Consider the following 20,960-nt stretch of genomic DNA (forward strand, 5'->3'; position numbering starts at 1 on the left):
ATGCTGAATGTCTGTCTTTGTATCGAGTCAGTGCAGTATCTCTACCAAAACGAAGAAATAGAAAATCTTGAAGATTAGGCTATCCTTATCACTTGCATTTCACCAGCAGTGAGCTAAAGGGTGAACCAGCTACTCAGCAGAATAAATGGGATTAAATTATACTAACTTGGTGCAGGTGGGCCAGGGTGGGACTTGAGGAGAGATCAGGTCCTCTTTTGAGGGGGAGAGCATGGTGTATGCTTCTGCTGAGAGAGTTCTCTTCTGCCAGCACAGATGCTGCCACAGCAGCAGCCAGCCTGGCTTTCCAAGATGCAGGAGTAAGTAAAAGAGTTTGGTTGGCCACCCGCAGCAGTCTGCTGCCTCAGGCAGCTGGGCTGCAAGACAGAACTCTTTCTGTTCCCATGCACAGCCTCTCCAGGTAAGATGAAACCTGGGAGCATCTTCAGGGAATGGAGCATAAAGAAGTTGTTTTTTTTTTTTGGTGGGCTACAAGAAACTGCCTCAGCTGTAGGGCTTATAGTAGCCTGCGAAATGGGTGCTTCTTAATGGTGTTGATGCTGAATATTCAATGGGATTACTGGTAGCAAATGAACATGTTTTTTCATATTCAGTGATGGGTTGCAAAAATTCTCCTCTATATTGCACAGGGAATGTAATAGATTTCCTAAAACCAGACTTTCAGAAAATCCAATTAGTGTTGGTAGGAGGGGTGTTGTTGTGGGTGTTTAGGGAAGGCTGTCTGCTGTGTCTGGTTTACACATTTCTCTATTTCTCAAAGAAACAGTGTGAGTCTTGCATTTTTTTAATTAATTAATTAATTAATTTATTTATTTATTTACTACCTCCCCCCTCCTCCACAGTATCTCTTTTGGGGAGGGAAACCGCACTGTAAACAGTGTTAATTCCACACATTGGCTCTGGAGCACTTACTGTTATTTTCTGGACCACAGTGTGGGAACAACTTCTCTAAAAGAAAAAAAACCCTCTCGTTAAACTATGAAAAATAATTTAAGGCACTGTAATGCTCTTATATCCACTCTGTGGTGACACTCTCCCTGGAGTAATGTGGCTCAGTTTTCTGTTTCAAGTGTCAGGAGAGATACTATACAGCTCACTGACCCACCCCCTACCATTTTTTCTGTCTTTTCAGGTAGAAACAGGGGCCTGACACTAGAGTAAATCCGTACAAAGTGCATACAGAGTAAGGAAGCTGCATTTCTCTTTGAAAGACAATCCAGTTATTATTGATGGAGCTGCATTTGTTTCATCTGCAAAGTGAAATCTGTATTTTGGTTGCATCTTAAATCATTATGTCCCCACCCCTGTAGCTAATATTTTAGGGGTCTCTTCTCACAGCCATTTTAGTAAAGGGTGACAAGTGAGATTTACTTTTTAATTTATATGATATAGGAGCCCAAGTTAGCCAAAGATTCTTGATCCTGCATTGTTTTGCTAAATAAAGAGAACAGCATTGAGTACTTTCACCTTTGCAACTTTCATCTTCAATGCATGTTTTGAAGGTTGGTACAGATTTCATAGTGACTGGCATAGTGAAGAACTTTCGAATAAGCCTCATCACATGTGTAGGGGTTACTTGATTGAGGCCACTCCTTGCTTAAAGCATTAATAAATATTTCTGGTGTATTATAGTAGATTTTAAAGGATATAGAAAAGTTTAATATAATTAAGCATTTGAACATGTAACATATTCATGCACTTTTGTTATAGGAAAGGGATGAAAGTTGCAGAAAACAGGTTTTCAGCCCAGAAACTCCAGCATGTTGATCAAACAACATGCTTTTCTTTAAGCAAGAGGATACACTGAAAGAAGTGATGATTCTAAGCATCTACACCTGTTCCCTGCCAGTTTCAAGAGCAGCGAAGTTATGCAGTCTTGAGTTGTAAATCTCTATTTTACTTCTTTTTTTTTTTTTTTTTTTTTTTTTTTACTGCTAGCAAGAACCTATGGCAGAGAGATGCTAATGTAACATGTTTAGAATTTCCGAAGATTGTGATCAAGTATTCTTGATTCTGCTAAATTCTTGGTTCTGTAAAAGTTTGCTGTGTGTAGCTTTCAGAGTAGTAAGGGTCTAATTGCACCTTGAATTGCTGTCATATACAAATAGAGAAAGCATACTCCTTTTGAGAAAATTATGGAATCGAGTCTGGTTTATATATTCATACAAGACAAATAACTTCAAATATGACACTGATGTGAGTGGAGTAAATATATGTGCCACAAGTTTTACCAATGTGCAAGCTAGGTGCCCCAGTACTAGATTTCTTACAACATACAGTATTTCTGCTTTCATTTTTAGAATAGAAGAATATAATAATCTGTTTTAAGAATAGCTATAATTTCAGGTGATATGGCAGGCATTCAGTTGCGTCTTTTATTGCTAAAATTTTTCATAGCCTAGAATTTGTCCTAAAATTTTTGTGTTGGCACATACCCTCATTGAAGGTTCAGTTTAGATGTGTGGGGATGCGTTCTCAGAATGTTGTTGTAAGCTGTCTCTAATTTGGAAAACTTGCTTCGAGTTTCGTTTATCATAAAAATTAAATCTACAATTACATTGGGTAGTATAAATGAGGCTGAAATTAATCTCTGATCCTAACTGTTGTTTAGTAATATAAAGTATGTAGCCTATATTTGAATTTTACCAGACTGATTTATAATCTGGCATTAGCATTAAACAGCTGCTACCTTGAAGTGTATCAATTTGCTATACACAAATTTAAAAGAGAGTGGGAAATAGCTCAGACACTGTTCTGTCACTGTCTGCACTTTCTCCACAAATTGCAAACATGTGGAACTGCCTATTTTAATACTAGTTTTCTTGGGCCAAGAGGTTTTCATCTTTGAGAAACTCCATGTTACAATTTACCTACCCCAAAGGAATCGGATGACAATCTGATTTAATGTAACCCCAGATTTAAAGTAACAATATTACAATATACATTCCTCTTTTATATGTTGTTTTAATGTACTATATATGGGTTGAGGAGATTTCTCTGTAAATATTTCCAGATGAAATATATCATCTTCTAGATGCACAGATAGGCACAGTAACTCCAAACTAAATCAAGAACTTACCCCTGTGTAAATTAGAATGACAAAAATAGACAGATGTAGTGTATAACTTCAAATGAGCTTTATTTTTGTCAGCAATTACCAGAAATTAAATAACCAGAAGACTGATACAGCAATGAAGCTGAGTGAAATTGCCAATATGACTGGTAAATACAAATTCTGCATATTGAATTTTATTTAAGCAAATTACTTAGATGTATATTTATCTGTCCATCTCCAAAAAAGATTGTTGACTGCATTGCTTTGCTGCGAAAAATCATGAAGTCTCACTGAAAGCTACCTTTTTTTTATAACTGGCTAGCCATGCTAGACCCCCAAAACTTCCAACTAGCCCCAGACCACTGAAATTTAGTCCAAAGTTTTCTGTTGCAGCCCCAGGCAACTAATTTACCTAAGAATTTGTTTTAAATCTGAATATATTGAGTCTTGAGCTTCTTGTTCGGCATTTTTTTCAGGATTGTTTTACTGAAAAATCAATTCTAGCAACACAATGTGCAAGGGAGCACAAGCACTTGGGTAATCATCATCAGCAAGCTAAGCTGCAATTGTCTTGGCAGTGAATTTTAAATGGGACTGTGCTTATACACATTTTACAGATGTGAATGAACATTTATCAACTGTTAGTACATGTGGGCAAACTTCCCTGTGACACATCAGTAATCATCACTCTCCCACCTTACACATATGCCTTCTGATTGTGGTTGGGGATTTTTGTTTGTTTGGGTGGGTTTTTTTAACTGCTTTATATGTTGATGTAGTTGATCTTCACAAATCTAATAAATCTTTGCCAAATATGTCTCAGCAACATTTGAAGTTATAGCATTTGTGAATGAGTATTGGAACTAATACTAGGAATAGCAAAGACGTTTAATAGCAAATGCAATTTTTCCAGAGTAATTGTATAAACTCTTGCATTTATCACTTTTGAACTGTTACTACCCTCTTTGAAATCGGTAGAAACTGCTTTATTTGTGTATGCTAAGACTTGAATACATGGTCCTTGTAACCCCATCTAATTTAGGTATTCCTGTTTATCATAAACGGTACCTTATTTTTAGCGATCACAAGAGATAATAAAATGTATCTGCACAGGGATAAAAGTAAAACTTAGGTGATTGTAATAAAAATACTGAAAACTGTAGAAATGGGAAGTTGGCCATAACTCAACTAATTAAAAATCCCTAAACTGGGGGCGGGAGGGGGGAGAAGCTGGTTTAGCTAAGTAGGCAGGAAGAAGACAGATGGGGATTTGATTTGGTCAGAAGTTTATAACAGTAAACTTGCTTCTAGTGTACTTCCATCTTGTCAGTGGCAGAGAAACATAGTATAAAGGCAACAGCTTTTCAGGTCTTCTAGAAAAAGGATCTCCTATAAGCCATAGCAAGCTGAACTTACTGGGTGGTGTATCTATTTGTAAGGCTTCAGGTGGTGTCCTCATGTTAAGATGTGTTAAAGCAGCTTGTGAAATCTTGTGTGCTAATTAAAACTTGAGCCAAGCACACTCCCATTGTGATTAGCTTTGTCACGATGCTAGGGAAAAATCCATCAGTGAAATTCTGTGATTGCTATGGTAAAAAGAAGCTATAATGAAACATGAGTGTGAGATATCAATGATTATCTGCCAGCTGATTAGGATTATTATTATGCCAGCGATAATGATTAATGATTAGCTGCCAGCTTGTCTGCTCTTATTTGTATATGTCTGAGATTGCATGGCTGTTACAGCACTTACCTGACATTTGAGAATTGGAACTCAGTTCTCTGCTTTAATACATGATTACTTGCTTTCAGATGGGTTTGTTTCCTCAGTTGTCAGATGAAGACAGCATACTTTTTTCTTCTCCTTTCTTGTTTGTTAGGAGTGTGACCATGTTCTGTTCACTTCCAGGATGTAAAAAATTCATGTCTTGTGATTATAAATAGAAGTCAGCTTTTATAATCTTGGAGGATAAACCCTGTGAAGCCATTAGAATAGCCTGTATAATGAGAGACCAGTAAAAAGAGATGCTAGAAATGCCTTCAAATTACTAAATTGGGCTAGATAAACCAGTGTGTCGTTTTGACACAGAAGTGGGAGCTTCGGCCATAAAGGAGAAAAATCGGGTTTTCAGTATTCTGGCCTTCATCTCAGAAAACTTTTTAAATTGCCTGCAGTGTCCTAAAACTAGGAAAAGAACATCTTATTCTTGCCTGTATTCAGATAGCCCGCTCTATGTCCCTATATTCTTCTATGCTCCAAATAATGAAAAATTGCTCTGAATCTTTGCAAAGACATACATTACCTCCTAAGCACAGATTTGTAGATTTGTTGAAATAAATTACTTGGATTACTTAAATTTATTAGTTATTAAACCCTTATAAGTCAAAAGTAAGAGTTTGAAAAAAATACAGCTCACTATAATGTTTTGCCAGAATATTTTATCCTAATGCCTGAAGTCTGAAAATTTAATGTAATCATCTAAGTATGGTCCAAAGTTCCTATAATTGTTGATTAAGCTTTGAGGCTAGAAAAGCCTGAGTGTACCACTTTCAATAATCTCATTAAGGAGAAACTCTAAGTTCAAGTATAATAAATGGTTATAAATTTATCATCTTGTTTAGTTATGTCAAAGCCAAATGCAACAGTGGTGTGATTTTAATATTCTGTATAACTGTTCTGTGAAGCATAGAATATGAAGAACCTTAAAAAATCGTTTTATGCTCCTCCTCATTTAATTTCTGGTCCAAACCAAATTAGGCCACCTGAAGCAGAAATGGGCATGTAAATATTATCTGGAACAATAGTGTGAGTATACCCTGTTGTTCTTCAAATAGGCATATTTGTAGCTATACCTAGGACAAGAACCCATTTCCTGATTCGAGGGCCGTCAAATATATTTGTTGGTTTGCCTCTGATTTAGAGGGTTCTAACAAACTTTATACAGTTTTAAAAGGAAAGCAGAGATTCTTTTTGATTTACACACAGGGACTATATTATCAGATGCTAGGATGGCTGTGACTTTCTGGTTTTGTCAGCGGATAGTGTTTATAAACAAACAAAATTAGCAGCATGCAAGCATACAGGACCAAGTGTATGTGTTGCTGATGTTGTGGTTTTTGAAACCATATAGATACATGCACAGACCTTGTCCTAGCTGACATGCACAAGTGGAATTGTATCCTCACTCTCTTCAGCTCATGTTTTTCATCCGCTTCCAAATGGATCATGGATACCTCCACAACTGAACACATCTATGCTTCCTCACTGTAATAAGACACAACTACTCCTGTAGAGCTCTGGGCCTATAATTTTGTAATCAGACATCAGAAATTGATTGTCTTAATTGTGTGCTTAATTTGCATTCAGAATTACCAAGATTATGCATGTCAATTAGGTATTTGAGTCCACAATTAGATATCGCACATTTTGGTAATTGCACATGGAAATTAGGCATACGATTGCATGTGGATGTTTTTGCACACAGTTGGATAGCTATCCTGTTTAAACTCGAGAAAATTCAGCTATTAATCTATAAGGGCTCCAATAGGACAATAAAGAGAAGCTGAGATGAACCAATATTATTTCTTATGCAGTTTAATAAAAGGAGCTATCTAAGATGTAAAGATTAAAAAATACTTTTTGACTCATTAAAAGCAGGGGACTCCTGCTTTCTGGGATCTGTTGGGTTTCTGAGAGTTATTGAAAGTAGAATTCGAGTCTCTGTTACCTCATTCCAAACTCACTTTTCTTTAATTCCAAAATTCATTTTTCTTTAAATGGATGTTTCATTGCTTAAGGTTCTGCCCTGAAAGATTTTCACTACTAGAAGGGCTGAAATATACTTTTCTGTTTTGCAGTGCTTTTGTAAGGGACGAGTTTATTCAGTGGAAGTTGGACACACTAGTTTGAAACTTTGGATTTCTCATATGCAAGAATACAATGCTTTTAAAAATGTCTTTTCCATTAACAAGGAAGGCGCTATAGCACAACTGGCAGGGCATGGCTGTACTGACTAGAAATGTGAAATAAGAAAAAGTGAGTGTTTGGAGATTTGGATTTTTTTCTTATAAATTTGCCTTAAACTGGCATCATCACAGATTATAGTTGTATTAATAGTGTGCCCTTTCAGACAAAATAAGGTACCACTCTTCAAGAGGGTAAAGAAAAAGCAAACAGTCTCTGAGGAAGTGCAAGAGTACATTTTTATTGTTGAATAATAAACCATCTCAGTTACATGTAAAGTGAACAGTCTGAGGAAGCTATTCTTTGTGTTGCCTTTAAAATTAATCATGATTTCTTTGGCATGGTTCCAGTTAATGCCACACATCCAAGGCATCTGGTATGATAAAAAGGGAAACAAAGAAATTTACATGTTGGTATGTGATTTTTCTAGTAGACATACAAAGTGCTGAAATTCTCAAAAAAAAACCAAAGACAAGATTGAAAATAGACTTGATTTAAAAAACAAATTAAAAACCCCATAAACCTCCTCCAGACAAACAAACACCAAACCACGCATGCATTTTAATTATTTAACCGTTTCGCAGAATCACCTTGTAGCATCTGTTCACTCTGAAGCCTGTAGGCAGAAAACACTAATTTGTTAAAATTCATAGTGCATGAAATAAATTTTTAACACTTTAAATAGTTTGAATCAAACAAATGTCACTTATGTTTCTTCATATATCAATAGTATAATTTTCAGAACTTGTGTATATATGGCTCTGGCAAGAGAAAATATTTGTTCTCCTGGCAGATCATGTAAACTGTATTCTACACTAGAGATAATACCATTTACTAGTAATTTTTGGTAATTTCTTTATGCTGTATGTTCATAGTTGATAATGTATATTCATTGTAGAAAATATTCCACAGTGCTTGTTTCTCAAATATCAGAGATTTTATAAACTACTGTGTTTTTTAATACCAAAAATAATTCTAGTTAAATTATGAAGCAGTAATGCATTCCAAAGGGAAAAGATTTGTATTAAATATTTATTTAAGCATATCTGATTTATGAAAAGGTAAGATTAGAAACTTCTTTCCAGTACAAATTTTGGCTTGATCAATTTTCAGAGAACTCTGTTTCGGGGTGAAATCCCTGTATTAGGGGAAGCTTCTGTGATAACTCTAAACTAACATTAGTTCCATGTATTTGGGAGAGATGGGCTATGAGCATAAGGCTTTCAGCAGCTTCAAAATGTCTGGTCAACACAACAATGATGTTATGAAATAATTTTTGATATTGCTGAAACAATAGTAAACTGCTTGTTTTTCTTATTTTTAAATGTTAACAACAATTTTAAGAAATATCAGCTGTATGTAGAACTGTTTTAGCTAAGATGTTTCCTGGAGAATTTTATAAACATGATGTATTTTAGGTTGTGAAGAATCCCAATGAACAATTTTAAATTCATATGAATTCTACATATTTCATGAAAAACAGTTATATTTTCTGAGTTTCTGAAAAGCTTTGATGACTGTAACAGTCTTGTGCTGACGTTAATTCTGTATATGGCCTGATGGCAGTGTGTATTAAAGTCACCCTGAGTACTGAAGTCGGTATGCTCTGAATCTTCCTGTTAGTCAGTTATTGTATTTTGAAATAGCTATGGAAAGCATGCTGCAGTGTGCTGCTCACAGCTGATGAAGTAACTATTGTCTGGGAAACTCCCATCTTTGCACTGCCACTCAATTTCCAGGCCACATTAGTTCAAGTGAAGAATATGCTTATGTGGCTTTTGTTCAGTTTGGACCTAAATTGCAAAGATACATTGAAATGACAAATTGCATCCAGAATAGTAATAGATCAATGCATTTTTGAATATATGGGTATTTTTTATTCATTCTTTTCTTTATTACTTGTTATCAACATGAGAGGCACTGGGACAGTAGTATTTCAATTCTACAATACTTATATATATACTAATACAATGCTTATAATAATGCTTTAATACCAATAAGCTGATAAATAGAATTTTTCATCTCTTAATAACCTGTTGAAGTAACTGTTTTATGCAGTTGTGGAAACTGAAAAATGCTTCACAAATGCACTGCCTTCCTTGCTATTTCCCTCCACATGTGTTTCATTTTCTTCTTACAAATACATTATTATATTTTAAAATGTATTTAAAACAGCAATTGCCAGTACTTATGGAGATACCGATTAGTATTTACTTAAGTTAGCTATGTTTAAGTTGGGGAAAAAAAGAACCATTTTGCAGTGTAGCCATATAGACATTTATGCTACCTCTGTTTATTGAGACATACAAGACTGTGCCTTTTGGCTGTTCCAAGTATTAAGCTGCAATGAACCACATTTACTAGGTCACTATGAAGTAATTGTTTTGAAAAAGCAGCCCTTTTTTTGTGACTTCAGTGTTGCCTAGAGGCTAGGATGTAAATTTTCCTGTTTCATCTTACTGAAATTTAAAAATGAAATAAAAACTTCTCTGCCTTCCAATATACTGCTGTTTGTTGATGTTGCATAGAGAATCTCTTTATGGATAGCATGGTTCCTGTTACTGTTTTTAATGATATATTGCTGCTTCTTATAAAGCTAAGGGAATTTTTCTCCTCTGAAAATTATATTTTTGGAAAGTATTGCTAACATTGTTTTAAAAATGCGCTACTTAACTCTTTATAGTTTACATTTTCTCTAAAAAATTGCAATTTAATGTAAATCTGATATATTGGGTTACACTTTTGTTGAGTACGGAATTTGTGAAATTTGTCAAAATTCTGACATATCTGGAGAAATAGCGTGTGTTTAGAAAGAGGAAAATATAGTATTAATTCTGACTTTATAACCTCTAAGAACTGCTTGTTATAAAATTTTGCCAATGCTCCTGGCCAGCAATGTTGGCAGTACATAATTGATGAGCCATTTAAGTACAGCTACAACATAAAATGAAGATAGTCACATATTGCTACCAAATGATTAGCCCTATCATCTCATGAAGAGTAGTTCTTTATCAGTCTGAGTATTATATTGACTTGATAAACTGCATTTAAACTACAGTTGCCTAATTATGAGGTTTTACCATCTGTTAGGGAGATACCATAACAAAAAGTAGAATCTCAGTGCTAAATTTCAGGAAGGATTATTTTTCAGGATCTGCTAGTTAATCAAACCTCAAAGCTGAATAGTTAGAAATAATGTAGAAGTTACTATGTGAAGTGAAAAGAAGATATGGATATCCCTAAATAGAAATACAAACAAACAAAAAAAAAAAAAAAAAAAGAAAACTATTTGATTGAGTAAGTAGCTAAAAACATACCTTGCTATACCTTTGCATTATTATTGTTCTAACACATCTTCAGGTTACTGTGACTTCATAAAAGTCAAAAGATTATCCAATAATTACTTTGACTTATGAATTAGTGCATGCAGTCATTTAAGCTTAAGAAGTAGGTCTAAAGAAGAATTCAGAAATCCTTAACTGTTGATATTAACATGTGTGTTGTAACAATAAACAGACAAATAAAACTTTCTTGTTCATGTTTCAGCATTTCAGGGAACACCTTGACAAACTTTTTGCAAAAGGAATTGGAATGCTGGACATTGCTTTAAATGAAGCTTTCAACATGCTCAATGAAGTAAGTTAATGCTTTTCAGATTTATGCTGCTGACACCTTTTTTTGCTGTTTAGCTATTACTGGCAATCTTAAATCTTATATTAATCTTCATCAATTAAACTCACTCAAAAATGTGATGATAGTACAATATTATCTATAGATAATTCTATGTAATCTGTGTGGTGAAAGATAAATTTACATTTTTATATGTATACATTTTATGTTAATTTATTTTGTGTCTATATTTACAGTATACACCTACACATGCATGTGTACATTGAAATAAGTTTTATTTCAGTAACTGTTCTAGATGTTAGAAAACTAGGGTAACATGAAAATTTCATGGTTTAGATTTTTTTTTTTCTTTGGAAGAGCTAACATTTTAGGAATGACAGGAATTTCTATATGCATAAACATTTTGTGAATACCCACTGTTATTAGTAATGAATTTATTTTTTACTAGTTTGACTTTTGGCATGACAATTAACATGTCTTATAGTGTATCTAAAATAATTTATGTGAACACTTACACTTCTGTAATACTTTAAGATAGAGGGAGAAATGTAAAACTTTGTGTAACCAGTTCAGAGGTATTAATATTATTTTAACTATATGTCTGCCAAAAACATGAGGCTAACTTTCCAATAACATTCCTGGGAATAATGTCTATAAACAGGAATGCAGTCTCTAGAAGATAAACATCATGATCATGGAGGTAATCTAGTTCAGGGCATCTAGTTTCCATCCCAAACTCCAAATGAAATCAGCGTATCGTTCTTAGCTGTCCACGAAAGGATATTTTAATTAAAATCAGATCCATTGTCTTTGCCTGAAAAGCTTTTCCTCACAATAATCACATCAGTCTTTGTGGTTATCATAAAGTGATTTTATGTAGCATATTTCAGAGAGATTTTTTGTCATTTGTTCCAAAGTAACATATATTTTCATGCTATATGTTTATTCCAGGAAAGAACAATCTTAGCAATATTTTGATACAGCTGACTATACACTTTCTTGGGAAGGTATATTGGAACAAGCAAGGAAAGAAAGGAGAAAAGTGAACAACAGTAGTAATGTAAAGGAGTACAAGGGAGCAAACCAATGAAAATAAAATGCACCATCAAATATTTCTCATGATATTATGAATGAAAACACTAGCTAGTGTGGTAGTACTCTCCTCATGCCTTTCCTTTTCAACTAGTCTTCCAAATCTGTGTAAACTAGAAAAAAACCCAACATTTCAGACAGTGATCAAGACCATCTGAGATTAGATTTTTCTGCTTGCTTTTAAAATCAGTGAGGCAGCTGAAGTTATAATGATGGTATGAAAAAAAATCTCATTAGATAAACTGATAGTTTCGGGAGTAAAAGGAACTGACATCCCGTGTACTGAACTGTACCTCTGTTGAATAAGTCTTTTTTGATCTGTAGGGTCATGATGGATCATGCTACATATATGTTCAGATCTATTCAAGGTGGAGTAATAACTTTATGTTGTTTGTTTGTTTCTGTTTTTTTTTTGTTTTGTTTTTAATAAAAAGCAGTGTGATAGCTTCAAGCCTTTTTCCATATATACTTCCAGAATTGACAGCATAAAAATCTTTTCCATTTTATACAGGCATGTCAGCAAAGTCTCTAGGAGCTTCTATTAAGCAGCCTAGGCCAGAGAAAAAGCTACTTAAAAAAGTACAGCTAACCATTTTCCACTTAACCTACGTGATGTGACCTTTATGTGCCAGAAATTTATTCTTATGAATTATAGGTTAGCTATGGATGTCTTGTCTACATTAAAAACAAAAAAAGAGGAGGTGGGGGAGGAGGAGGAAAAAATGAAAAGGCTTTGTGTTACACATAGTCTATTAATATTCTGGCTGGATTTAAAATGGTTCAGGGGTTATATTCATTAAACTTAGTTAATTTTGCCATGCAATTACCCTTCAGTATTTGCCTAGGTTGTTAAGACTTGACGATGGTTGATACTGATATATTTGAAAAGCAAGTTTAAAAATCCGCTTCCAAATTTTTCCCAATCATCAATATATGCAGTGTTCATTATGCAGCCTAAGAATATAGAAGTGCTTGGTACAGTAGTTATGCACCTACTATGCCATGTGACAACTGCAATTATCTCTTTTAGTGACAAATGCAGTCTTTGCAGTGATTACCTTTAAAAAAAATCATAGCCAATTAAATAAAATTCTGTGACATTTCAAAGACTGTTAATCACAACCAAATGCTGTAAATGTCAGGATGCATTGAAATTTTTGCTGCTAACTGATGAATCACTGAGTTAATTGTAGTTCATCATAAGGCCCTTGTCATTGTTATTATTATGGAAAACACTTTCATCACTCTTGCTATTCAATAAAATTAAAGTTCTAGACAAATATGAGAAGATATTACTCATGAAAGCTTTTGATTTTAATATCATTCTTCAAAATATTCAAACAAATAACTGCAGAATAATGCAGGTGCATACAGTGTGATGTTTTAAAATAAAGATATGGAGGCATTCCCCCTTCTTTTGTTTCCCTTTGAAAGAGACAAGGTATATTAAAATATGTTGTCCATATACAGAATATATCACTCTACAAAGTAAATTTGTCTTTATGAGAGAATATTGTATCTAAGTTCTTAATGAAGGAATCCCACTTGAACAATTTTGATTCTGGTTTAAGATTGGAGAAACTGTCATGACTGAAGAATTTGAAGGCTAGACTGTCTTGCAGGTATCACAGATGAGTTTTCACACAGGCAGTGACCAGAATATAGCTAAGACTGTGAACTCACATTACTTTCCCTGTAAGTAGCATGTTTCTGTTACTGGTTGCTGATATTTCTGTTTGATCAAAAGGAAGCTGATCTGGAGGAGAGGTGCAGATGGTAGAAGTAATCGTTGAATGACATTTATGGATGTGATGACTCAGATATAGAAATGTGAAGGCACAAGAAAAGGTGACAAAGCACTGTTGGAACCTACCATCCATTCCCTTTCCTAACTGCAGGCATGACTACAGAGGTGACATTTTTAGAAGTCAAGAACTTTTTCTAGAGAAAAGGCTTTTAGAGTTTTCAGAACAGCAAATGTATAAGGGTGAGTAGTCAGTAGAAAGCTTAAAGACAGAGCAGTTGCTAGCCCAAATCAAACTAGAATACTCCAAATTATTTCTTTATTTTTTTTTAATCCAGAAGCAGGTAGAGTCACTGCAAGGTAATTCACCTTTAAGCTTAAATACTGCTTCTCAAGTTGAGACAACCCTTTTTAGGGTGGGGTTCATTACAGGTCATCTGGTGAGGGGGAACTTGGCTTTCTTAATACCAAGAGAAAGGCAATAGGATGAGGCCTTGTCTGGTCTCAAAGTTAGTAGTGTACCTGAAAACTAGGAACATCAGAAGAGTACAAAAGGAGATTGTTCATTCATTAGCTTGAGTTCAAATGGTAGCCCAGTCTGTAAAGAGTTGTGTGAAATGCCCCAATTTATTGATCTTTTTGCAGCTTTTTCTTAGTGTTCATGCAGAGCAATTAAAAATCAAATTATTTCCCAACTTTGCTTTTCTTTTGCAAAAAGCTGGATGTTTCTAAGTTCCTTGACTATATAAAATCATGAATGGACAAGTAAGAACCTATTCTGCTATACAGAGACACATGGATTCAAAATTAAGGCACCAATTCCAGAATCAAAAGATCAAAGTTTATTTTATGACTCAGTCCAATTTGACCAGGAGAAAATCCCTTTTGTGTAACAATGAAACTTTTTTTATATACTCTAAAGGATATGTTGATTGCTGCCTAAGTACCTGTGCTCAAGTACTGCTGTTCAGCAGCTTCAATTACTTATGTGTATTCATTTTGTGTAATAGGAGAATCTGAGAATATATAAATATGAACTTGATTCTCCCAGATAAACATTTTAGGAAAAATAACATATGGAATGTAATCCTGACTGAATATGAATGCCAGATGAATAGTCATATGCCTCTGTATAAGTAGTATATCTTCTGTATTTTGCAGTAAAATTGTCCATCATTCATTTCTTCTATTTGTTCTCTTAAAATTATATTTAAATCAAAGCAAAACTTACGTAGATACATCAATATAAATCATGCATCTAAACCAGAGGAATACACTTTTAATTTTGGGAAGTACTGTATTTTGTGTATATTTTTCATTTTTCAAGTTGATAAAATGGAGATACATAACAAATCACTATTCTGTTACTGATTTGTAACTTCAGTTGTGTAAGAACATAATATCTATGACAAAATGTTTTCAACCTCAGACTTTTTCTCCTACTTCTAATCATGGTAGAAGAACAACATTTGACAAGATCCATGTTTATCCACAGTAATCCCATATATCTTCACCTAACAGGAATGTGCTGTAACTAAAAGATTGTTTCTTTTCACAGTTCAATCACACAGGACAAGGAAGTATTTGCAGCCAAGCCATAATGTTGATTACTGATGGAGCTGTGGACACGTATGATACAATATTTGCAAAATATAATTGGCCAGACAGAAAAGTAAGTGGCACCTCTACTTGATAGAGAACCCAAAGCTTCATATCCGTATAAAGTTTATGCCTCTTGAAAAGTCAGTAAGAGTCTTTCTAATCATCTAGAAGTGATTTTTGATAACTGGATGTTTTGCTAATGACAGAAATGATGTTTATGTGATATCACTGGAGGATAGAGATGGCATTTTACTGTAGTAATGAATTTAGGATAATAAGATATTAAGGAAACATTTCCCTCCAGGGTACATTTTTGGCCATTATATAATGATTCCCCTGCAAGATGTCATTAAACATGAAAAAAACCTTTTCTTTCTCCAAAAATACTCATTAATAATTCAGTGGCTTTTTGACGCTAAAGAGGGGTAAGTTTGGAGGACAGTGAATGATTTTCTATGGCTAGATGTGCTGCATTTGATCCTTCTCAGTATTTTTAATTTCTATATTTGTCAAAGTGAGGGGTAGAGTGTGCATTTGGAGAGATTTTATTAAACATTTATTTGGTTCTATCAATCAGCAAGAAGTAATTTCCCCAGAATTAAATTACCTTGTTATATAACACATTGATATTATACAGTAGTGCAAAAATGCCTTGAAAATTCTCTGGTGAGAAAGCCCTAGTAGGCCTTATGTGTGGATGTGAAATATTTTCTTTCTATACTTTTAATCTTCTATTAAAGCAAGTTTTGGGACTGTTCTAGGCTGTTTTCGTAGTTTGAGACCTGCCTGTAGAAGCAACAACCTCACTCAGTTCAACATGAGCAAGTAACTGATTGATATGAGTGTGTTGCATGGAGTTTTACTATTCTATGGAAGTAGTAGTTTTGATTTTTAGTCTTAGGCACATTTCTCTCATTTATAACATTACATTTGTTTTCTCTTCTCCCTTTTCTTGTTTACCTGAACTAAACCTCATCTATTAGCAATCAGTGAGCAAGAAAAAAATGGGAAATTGGTGATTTTTTTTAACTGATCTTTTGAAATTTTGTCAATTACTGTAATTTCATGTAGTAAAAATAACATAGATCTATTCTACTTTGTTAGTTAAGAGGTTTTTATTCAGATAATGTAGAGTAATAACTAACAGCAATATGAAGATCTATTTTTTTCTTCAGATAGCTTGCTTGCTCCTTTTTGTGTAACATGGTTCTCTAAAAGAAGAAAGCTCATAGTTTTTGTGATTTTTACCAGGACATGCCAGGAAGTCTGTTATCTTTAAAAAAATGTAAGGATACATTGGTATTTGCAAATATTCTGAGGAGACCTGTAGTACTTCTCATGTGACTTGAAGCTAGACTTTGCGTAGTGGAAGGGTTGAGGAAGATCGATATGTAATTAATGTGTTAAGATGTATAAGTATATAGTATGAAGGACGTTCCATTGAATATCAGCATTTGTTCATTTTGGTATTTATTGTACTTCATTAGGTCACATCTCAATATTCAGCAATATTGCTGAAATAAAACAGAAATATTTGCTCCTACTCTGTGACATACAAGTACTTCCTTGAAATGTGGTGGTCAGCTATTTACAAGCAGAATATCACCTTTAATCTTGTCTCCTACTTCAGTGTTTTTCACTGACACTATTTACATGAAAATATCTCCTTCCTTTTCTTATTCTGCATTTACTGTTGAAGATGGGTGATTCTCCAGGGTTAAGCTTTTATTGATTTTTCTGTTGATTAATTAGACATTTTGAAAGCTTAGGCTTTATAAAATACATTCGACTACTGAAATTGCTGAATAATTCTGGAAACAGTAACATACTTGAAGTGTGGTTTGGTTTCTAGCTCTTTAAATATTCAAAAATGGAATCTGTTTTTATCAGACGGGTCATGTGTTGTGTTTTTCTTCCTAAGTAAATTAGTGTAATTACTTAATATAATATAGCTTAAGTCTTTTATCACCTGTCTGTCCTCATTTAAATGCCTGATAGTAATACAGTTTCAGTATATCTTTTAAATCCTTTTTTTGTATTCACACTTATTTCTGAATGTTTTCTGAGAGAAACAAGACAACTATAACCTGAGTGTGAAATCATTATTTTACTATCATCTACTTCAGATCACAAAGGTATACAAACAACAAACTTCCCCCTCCCCCCCACCCCGATGTTTGCATACACTTTAGCCCTATAGAAATGGCCTGGGAAGTGTTAATTTCAGCTGTAGGCTTCAATATTTATTCTTAATATTTTAGTCAATTAAGTCTTGTAATGATTCTAAATTTTTGTGGTCACATGATGCGTGAAGAATTTTCATTAAGCAATATATAAATTTAAACATATTAAATAGAGGCTATGAGGAATTTGATTTATCTTTGGAATTTCAGTAAGTATTCCTGGCACATCCCTGATTCCACTAATTTTTTGTCCTTTCCAGTTTTGATATGACTGAGTGGCTTTGTAGGCTACCATTAGCTCTGTTCTGTGTACATCTAACTTACCTTGTTGTACTGGAAAGGAGTCTTAAAAGTAAAAAAAAAAAAAAGAAATAATTTTAATCTTGTGGCCAGTCTTCCATGCTTTATTCAATGGGATATTGAAGTCCTCAACTGTTCCATGAGAACATTTTGCTTTCCCAAACACTGATGCCTAAGAACATTACAGAATTTCTCAAAAGGATGTGCCCCTGATGTCTTGTATTTTCTTATACTATGAAGTTAGTTCCTCTCTTAAAAATAGAAAGAGACCGTGGGGAAACGATCATCAGTAAGGAAAGAATTCTCTGAAACAGCTGAGTGTTTTCACAAAACCTACGTATCTTTCACGTGGAAATCAACAGCTATATCTGAGATGACAATACTTAGCACAGCTGTTGCAATAAGCAGCAGGACAGGTTCCCGTTTGGGTATACTGCTGCAAAGGCCTAGCAGGAAGAATCCTACCTTGTTTAGCAAGGGCATAGTGTTTAAGGAATAGCTTGTACTTAATGCACAATATTCCAAGCAACTCTTCTAAAATATTTAATATATTATAAAGTCTTTAAAATTGTATACTTGAAAATATGTAGAAAAAAGATCAAATCAGTTTGTCCTCTTTTCAGCTTCAAATGTTTCAGTACAAAAAATGTTAAAGGTTTCCATATGTATGCTTTAACGCTTTAGAGCTCTCAATGTTCTTTGTTGGAATTGTTGTACTGGAAAGGAATTATTGAAAATACAATGCTCCACATATTTGTAATGTCAGCATGCCTGAAAATTATGCATGTGGTGCTTTTCAGGATTCCCTGCTTTTGCATTACACCATTTTTATTCTCTCCAAAACCATATTTTATATTTATAAATCACACCTTTGAACTTCTTAGTAGAGTTTCTTCTCCCTTGTTTTTTGTTCTCTATTAATCTGTACATTGCCTTGTCATCTTTCTTATGATTTGTATTTTTCGTGCCATTTTGACTTTGTGGTAAGCAGTGATAGACAAAGTAATAGCTCTAATTAAGGCTGTTTCTGAAGTTTGTTTACCTCAGTTACAGTCAGCAAAGTACCTATTTCAGTTATGTTTAATCTTAGATAATATTCAATGCATCATCATTAGTTGCAGCAGGAACACTTTGTTCTCTTATAGAAAGGAACAAATTCTTCATATAACTGTAAAGGCTTTGCTGGTTTGTTTGTGACAATCTCTAAAAACAGAGAGTGAAAACATATTGTCACCATGTAAATGACAATTCATATTTTCTTCCTTTTTTCAAGCTATCTGTATCTTTGCGAAAGTCTTTTTTAAAAAGGTATTGTGTAAAGAGAGTTAAGAACACGTTATTACATATCATTATAGATATATTCTGCCTGACAACGATTTAAGGCTGCTTCTTTCTGATAATGTATTAAATATAAGTTGTGTTGCAATAATTTTGAAATGGAATAACTTGGCTCCAATTAAATCCCCAAAGTGGCTTAAATTAGTAACTGAGGATTTTGGGAACGATATCAGCCTGATTTTTTTGCATGAACTAGAGAATTATGGCCATCTAAAGACTATTTAAAATTATCTTCTGGACTGTTTGCTTGAAAGAAGGAACACTTTCATTTTACTGTGTATGTTATGAATCCCTGCCTCAAAAGACCTCCTTCCTCCCCGCAATGTTTCCCCATTCTTAAAACATTTCCCGTTTTCTTAATACCTTCTGCTACTTAAAGTGTAAATCTAGTAGATGCTGTTTTTATAACACACTTTTATTTGTATGAGTAAGGGTCTGATTGTTAATGTCTCTTTCATTTTTTATGTGTCTATGCATGCAATCTTGCACCTTAAGGAGGTAGGTTCTCACACGTTATAGAGTTATATAGTTTTACTCATTCACAGAACTTACAATTCACTATTTTTAGGTTTCCGTAATTCATTCATGACAGCTCTGCTACATGAAGTACCAAAAAGAGAACAATTAATCTGTAAAACTAAATCCATCTGCACTGCCATATAAAAGCCCAGGTTTTCAGCATGTAGCAGAAATAAGTATTTAAAAATAATAGTACCAAGGAGGTGTTTGTTTACAATTGCATCTTAGATATTCTGTTTCAGGAGAAAGCCTTTAAGTCTCAAAATATCTTTTTGATGTCAGCTGGAACAGAGAGATTCGTGTTTTTACTGTATATTATTGCTTCTACTATTATATCCAAATGCACCATCAGAAACCAGGCAAAATACTGCACTCACATATTTCACTGGGTTCCTTATTCTAACTTAAAAGCACAAAAAGACATCATTGGGGGGAGAAAGGAGGTGCAGGCAAATGGACTACAGGAAAAGGTAGCCCTTCATGTTTGCTCCCAGAAAGTAATGCCACTAATTGTCTCTTCTTAAATAACACAGTCTTAGTTTCTCTGTATTGGAAAAGTCCAGGAAGTATCTCATGGAAATTCCAAGAAGATTAACCATGTAAATGATGATGAAATGCTATAACATATCTAAAAATTCAATTGCAGTGAGATCAGAGACATTGTCAGAGTTTTGAGCAGTATCATGCTCTATGTAGAAAGCTGTTTTAGTAACTAATTGAAAATTAATAATTTTGGAACAGAAATTACCTACTTAAATAATATTTACCATATTTTGACATTCTAGATATAGCAAGACTATTCTCAGTGTGTTGTGACATTGCAAAGGAAAATAATACAATATAGGAATTCTTGCGATCTCTTTGTGTGGTGATATTGTAACACATGAAAAATCTGGAAAAGAAAGCAAAAGAATCATTGAATCAGTTGAATTGTATTGTTCCGTTTGGGTTTGTCCTTTGATCCTAAATAGCACTTGTTTTCATAATTATCTGTACTAGCTATATGCTATGGTAGATATCTGCAAATCCGGAAGCAATAACCCCTTACTATTTAGTAAAGTGAAATGGAAAACAAAATCCCACCTAAAATGTCCTAATTTTCTAGAATCAAATCCAGCTAGACAGGCCAGAAGTCTTCTGTATTTTGCCACTGGTGGCAAGAAGGAAGGGTGAATGTACTCTAGAATTCAGGCTTGCTTACTTTTTTTTTGTATTTTTTTATGATGAGTTTAAACTACCTTCCCATTCAGTTACCTTGTTCATTGTTCTGCAGCCTTTTACTTATTGGACCAAGTAAGAGAGAATAGAGCTTCATTTGTCTGTCTCCTGTCCTGAAGGCTCTGGGTAGTGTTCATTTTGTATGGGAGAGAAATTCTTTCTGCATATGAACTATAAGAACAAGGCAGAGATTTAAGATGGTTCCTGTCATTGCTAAGACTTCAGGTAGGGTGACTATAAAGAATAACTGCAATAGCATCTTTCTTCTTACCGCTAAATAATTATGATGCAGAAAGA

General features: G+C 34.0%; 1 protein-coding gene across 1 annotated transcript in view; it reads left to right on the forward strand.

The window, feature by feature from the left end:
• Positions 1-20,960, forward strand: part of CACNA2D3 (calcium voltage-gated channel auxiliary subunit alpha2delta 3) — a 498,676-nt gene that overhangs the window by 252,759 nt on the left and 224,957 nt on the right. The window contains exons 10-11 of the mRNA XM_065687615.1: positions 10,584-10,673; positions 15,062-15,175. Of these exons, the coding sequence (XP_065543687.1) occupies positions 10,584-10,673; positions 15,062-15,175 (204 nt within the window). The remainder of the gene's footprint in view (positions 1-10,583; positions 10,674-15,061; positions 15,176-20,960) is intronic.

The sequence above is a fragment of the Lathamus discolor genome, chromosome 7 (assembly GCF_037157495.1).
Source record: "Lathamus discolor isolate bLatDis1 chromosome 7, bLatDis1.hap1, whole genome shotgun sequence".
Taxonomy (NCBI): Eukaryota; Metazoa; Chordata; class Aves; order Psittaciformes; family Psittacidae; genus Lathamus; species Lathamus discolor.